General features: G+C 39.3%; 1 protein-coding gene across 1 annotated transcript in view; it reads right to left on the bottom strand.

Annotated features, from left to right (window-relative positions):
- The window catches only part of LOC101848129 (protein MLP1 homolog), a gene marked incomplete in the record, with an annotated part of 21,224 nt that overhangs the window by 14,628 nt on the left and 901 nt on the right, over positions 1 to 5,695 (bottom strand). Inside the window, 3 exon segments of the mRNA XM_013085320.2 lie at positions 304 to 507; positions 1,061 to 1,762; positions 4,689 to 4,743. Of these exon segments, the coding sequence (XP_012940774.1) occupies positions 304 to 507; positions 1,061 to 1,762; positions 4,689 to 4,743 (961 nt within the window).

Below are 5,695 nucleotides of genomic sequence, written 5' to 3'. Positions count from 1 at the left end.
TGATGATGATGATGATGATGATGATGATGGTGATGATGATGATGATGATGATGATGATGATGATGATGAGGAAGAAGAGGAGGGTGATGATTAGACAGTCATTAGATCTAATAATTTTGGAAACTCTATAAGTCTCAACCTTTTTTGTTCTCTGCTGTTTACAATGACGACGATGCTAATGATGATGGTATTGATGGAATCGACGATTATAATAATGGCAGTAACAACCGATCATTTTGATCATCAAGACACAATAGAGTTAGTATCACAGCCATCTACATGTATTACCAGTTCCCCACTCACCTGTAGTTTGGCCAGCTGCTCTTTGTGCGCCCTGTCAGCGGCCTCCGCCTTCATCCTGAGCGAGCTGAGCTCACAGCCCAGCACCTCCTTCTCGCGGAAGTAGTCCTGGGCCTCCAGTTTGAGAGTGTCAATCGTCTCGTCACGGTTCATCTGGTTGTAGGCCTCGTACATACGGACCTTCTCTTCCAGGACGTTCACGTCTCTCTGAGAGGAGGTAAGGTGAGTTTGAGATGAGGTGAGGTGGGAAGGGGTGGGGTGGGGTGGAGTGTGGTGGGGTGAGGTTGGAAGAGGTGGGGTGAGGTGGGGTGAAGAGAGGTGAGGTGAGGGGAGATGAGATGAGATGAGACGATGTGAGTTTGAGATGAGTTTGAGGTAAGGTGAAATGAGGTGAAGTGAGGGAGGTGAGGTGAGATGAGATTAGGTGAGGTGAGATGAGATGAGATAAGATACTTCATTGTTCCAGTGGGAAATATTTCTTGGCCATGCGGGAATGGTAGAGAGAGAGAGAGAGAGAGAGAGAGAGAGAGAGAGAGAGAGAGAGAGAGAGTGTATGCGTGTGTGTGTGTGTGTGTGTGTGTGTGTGTGTGTGTTTGTGTGTTTGTGAATGTGTCTGCGTGCGTTCATACGCGCGAGTGTGTGCGTGTGTGTGTGTGTGTGTGTGCGTGTGTGTGTATGTGTGCGTGTGTGTGTGAGTGCGTGTGTGTGTGTGTGTGTGTGCGTGCGTCCGCGAATGTGTATGTCTGTGCGTTTGAGTCACCTGCAGTGCATTCCTCTCTCTGTCCCAGCCAAACATGGCTTCCTCCAGAGACTGCCTCGTCTTCTCCAGACTGTCTTCAATAACCCTCCTCTCCCCCTTGCTCTTCTCCAGCTCTCCCTGAACTTTCTTCAGTTCTTCTTTGACCCGGAAGCACTCCTTCTCCGCGTCTGTCTCACAGCGAGGCTCACTGGGAGATGACCCGGATGTGGTCGAAATCTGACCTTGAAGAACACCAATCATGGCGTCCTTTTCATTTATCTGGCCGGTCAGTTCCTTCAGTTTTTCTTCCACCGCCTTTGTTTTGTGTTTCTGCTCGTCAATTCCAGTGTTCAGTTTGAAAAGGATGTCATCCTTTTCCTTCAGTCGCTCGTCGCGAATTCTGATGGTCTCGTTGAGTCCCCTGATGGACCCGTCTCTTTGTGAGATTTGAGTAAGAAGCGTCTGTTGATCTTGTTCACGTCTTTTGTTTTCTCCCTCTTGATCTCGCACAATCTCCGTCTTGCGAGACAGGGCGTGATCTTTTTCTCGTAGGGCGACCTCGTTCTCTGCAATGATTTTGTCCTTGGCGCAGAGCTCTCGCCTCAGAGTTGCTATAGTCTCGTCGAGAAGATTCAACTCTCGAATTTTGTCTCTGAGCTGTAACTCCAGCTCGTCTTTTTCTTTGTCTGATGCTGTGCTTTTAGATTTCCAAATGTCGTTGATCTGAATAAGAAAAACAAAAAAGCAAAACAAAATTCAAGTTTCAGGTTTAATATGCCTCGAGTCAGAATCCACAAACAACATGCACAGTTTCAGATTAAAAGGAGGACATTTTACAGACGCAAAACATAATAACCGTATCAATAAAAATGTATTAGACAAAGTTGAATTCAATAACAATGAGGACAGTTGGATAATATTAAAAGAAGAAATGCACCAAAAAGGAAAAAAAATAACCAAAAACAAAAACAAAAACAAAACAAAAAAAACAAACAAACAACCCCCCCCCCCCCCCCCCCCCCCACCGAAAACACCAAAGTCAAAACCCCAAACCATCAACTATTACCAACATTAAAAGAAAGAAAAAATCAAATTCGAAACAAAACACACCTACAAATAATAGGCCTAATCAAGAAAGAGTCAATGGAAAGGAAACCTGATCTTATCAAGAACTGACTTAAAACGTGTGGGCTGAAGAGAGTAACATCCACAAAATTGTGCTTTTCTACGAATCTAATTCAATTGTAACAAACACCAAACCAGTTTATTTGAGGCCTCCAAAAGAAAAAAAAGACATAATTTTTAGTCACTACAAGAAAGAATTTATCATTAATATTTCAATAGCGCAGTTAGACCCTATGGAAAACCTTTTTCTATTGTATTTCAAAACGTATTTGTACATTTTCGTTCTTGTAATCTAGATCGTATGCGTAACTTTCTATAATTGACACTTTTAAAATGTGTGTAACTGTCTATTCTTGTAATTTAGAACGTATTCGTTACTTTTCATTCTTGTAATGAGAACGTATGGGTCACTTTCAATTCTTATAATTTACAACGTATGGGTTACTTTCTACTGTTGTCATTTAGAACGTATGCATTACTTTCAATTCTTGTAATTAGAACATATGGGTTAATTTCCATTCTTGTAATTTAGAACATATGGGTTACTTTCTATTCCTGTAATTAAGAAGAAATGTGTAACTTCCTTTCTTGATAAAGATCTTATTATGGTGTGACATTCAGCTTTAGTCGAGGTATTTAGATTGAAACACAATATTGTAAATAACTTGCTGTGGTCGAAATTATTTTACCAATTAATGGTGAAAGTATGACATTTCATCCCTCATTCTCAAAATTAATCAAAATTGTCTAGGAACATGACGTCACAGTGAATCAAATATGTCCTCACAGAGAATTTATATCTCGGATGTGCGTACTAGATTGAGTAAGTTATGAAGGGAGGGCTGAAGTTTGTTTTTACTTCTCTATTCCAGTTAACGTGCGTATGTTGGGACAAACTGCTCCAGTCTGAGTTAAAGTTGTAATATGGTACTGTGAATAAACGTCTTTACGCCTCAATCAGTGTGTGAAGATGCCTGATTTACGTACTAGGTCAAGACAAGTAAGTTACGACAGAGGGGGGCTCAAGTTGACTTTTACGCATATACCATACAACCTTTTTAACTATCTCACCATATTATTTGGTGGGTTTTTTTGGAGCTTTAAAAAAAAATTAAAAAAAATTTAATGACACTTGCAACACAATTAGGTCATATAAGTGTCGAAGATTAGAGGTGCTACAAGAGAGTAACAAAAAAAAAAAAAGGAGGAGGAGGGATTTTTTATAAGGACTATATATGGTGAATAGACAAGAAGAAGAAAACCACACCAGGACACCCACCAACCACCCACCAAACTATCTTAACACATTATTTGTTTCATGCAAGTAAGAATTCTTTTTTCTCGTTTTATTCAACAGTTTTGTGAGGCATGCTCTTCAATAATCAAATCCATAACTACCAGACCATACAACTTTTTATTAATTTCGCTTAATGACTGAGAGGGAAAGCGAGTTATGAGGCTTGGTGTTGAGCGAGAAACCATGTTAGAGCATTCTTGTAGACGTTCAGGAGCATTCAGTCAAAGAGGAAACGTGAGAAGAAGAATTATTCTGTTATCAAAGCGAAGCTCTGGCGTTTTAGTATATTCTGGAAATGTTGTGTTAGAATATTATTAAAATGTACCTACAACGGAAATGTAATTTTGAGGAGAAAAAAAAAAACAAGAAAAAACAATAGCAACAATAATATTATGTATAATGTGTTTGTACTTTTGATGTTTCGCAGAATGAGAGGGCCTATTCTAAGCTCGCACTGTACACGATTACGACATAGTTTTTCTTCATCTAACTTATTTTTGCCTAATCACACAGATGTCTAAAAAAAAAAGAAACAAAACAAAGCAAAACAAAAAACAACCCTCCCCCCCCCAAAAAAAAAACTAAAAAAAAACAAAACTCTTGTTTCCACTGCGCAGTGGTTAGTTTCTTTGCTTTACACACAAACGATGACAGTTCCATTCTTATGTGGAGAAGATTTTTTTCGTTTTCTAAAATTGCAACCCTCTGTCTTTAGGCAGGGATGTATTCCACACAACCTGAGATGGCCCTCACAAAACAGAGCAGACGCAAAACGATCTTAATTGTGTCAATGGGGGCGTAAAACAGTAATAAAAAAATATACAAGAGTATAATATACCAATAACTGGAATCTGAAGGATGAAAGTGTGCTGATTTCTAGTGTAGAGTTCTCCTGCATAAAGTGATACTTGATACACTAATAAATGGATACAGTATTGCAAGCTCAAATACCTTACTTACGTTACGTTAGTTGAAATCATGCGGGAACAGAAATAGCTAACAAAGAAATTAATAATGTTTAGTTCTAAGCATGATCTGTTAAAAAAGGCGGGAAGCAACTGACTACGTGACAATAAAGCATTGTCCACTTCCGTTAGAGGAAAGGGTTACTGCATTAGTGGGAAGCTACATAATATGCAAAATTATTAGCCAAAAATATAAGAACGTGCTTATTAATGAACACTGAGATTTTGAAGTCGTTCCAAAAGAAAAGTTTGAATAACGTACACAGTGAAAGGCTTGGGTGATACCACTACGGGCGGTGAAAAGGGGGGATCGGGTTCTGGTGGAATGTCATTGGATAGCCGGCACCTCTCTGTGACGTAACTGAAATTACATACACCAATCAGGGGAGAGAAAAATCATTGCTGCTGCTGCCGACAACTTCATCACGACCTCATCTTTATCCAGAGAGAGGACAAATCAATAGAAAAAATGAAACAATGTGAAAAGAAAAGGAATATTTACGTCAAGATTTTACAATTTTGATAAGATTTTGTAACAGGTGAATAAACACTCGTTTTGCATAAGCATGTTTACTGGGGTATCTGAAGTATTTACAGTGTGCAAAGAAGACTGTGATCTTAATACTTAGGACGTAACCCTAGATCTAAGCTGTTCGAAATGCATACATCAAAGAAATGGCGAAACATAATGTGCACAATTGTCCTTTTGTTTGTTTGTTTTTGTTGTTTTTTTTAATTCCGAAAGGGCCTTGAAATTTAAAGATAACAACCGAAACCATAGCCGAACATCAACTAAACGATAAATTCCATTTACATAATATTTTTTGAACCAAAATCGGTCACTTTTGACCAGCTTTACACAAAAGTTACAAAACTGTTGTGTGAATCGACTCACTAAATGAAACCTGCACGCAAACCACATAATGATAATTGTTACGTCATATTTCTTCAACTCCTTGATCAGTATCTGCCGTAACGACTACATCATTCTAACAATAGCCCGCTGACAGGGTTAAAATGGACGAAAGTGAATGTCGAAACCCTCCCCCAAATTTTGTTTCCTTTGCTTGAGGAAAGAGAAGCACACCGACACCATAATGGTCATTAATCTAGTGGTGGGAAAAAGTAAGACAGGTAGGCTGTAGTAACAAAGGGAAACTAAAGAAGTAGGACCTACCAATGGCGCCCTCCAACCACATGCTCACCGAATAAACGATCTTGGCTACACTAAGATATATACAATGAGATTACATAACAGAAGTCTTTCCG

The sequence above is a fragment of the Aplysia californica genome, unplaced genomic scaffold (genome assembly GCF_000002075.1).
Source record: "Aplysia californica isolate F4 #8 unplaced genomic scaffold, AplCal3.0 scaffold00365, whole genome shotgun sequence".
In the NCBI taxonomy this organism is placed as follows: Eukaryota; Metazoa; Mollusca; class Gastropoda; order Aplysiida; family Aplysiidae; genus Aplysia; species Aplysia californica.
Note: the sequence above shows the minus strand (reverse complement) of the source record. Positions and strands in the feature narration are given on the sequence as shown.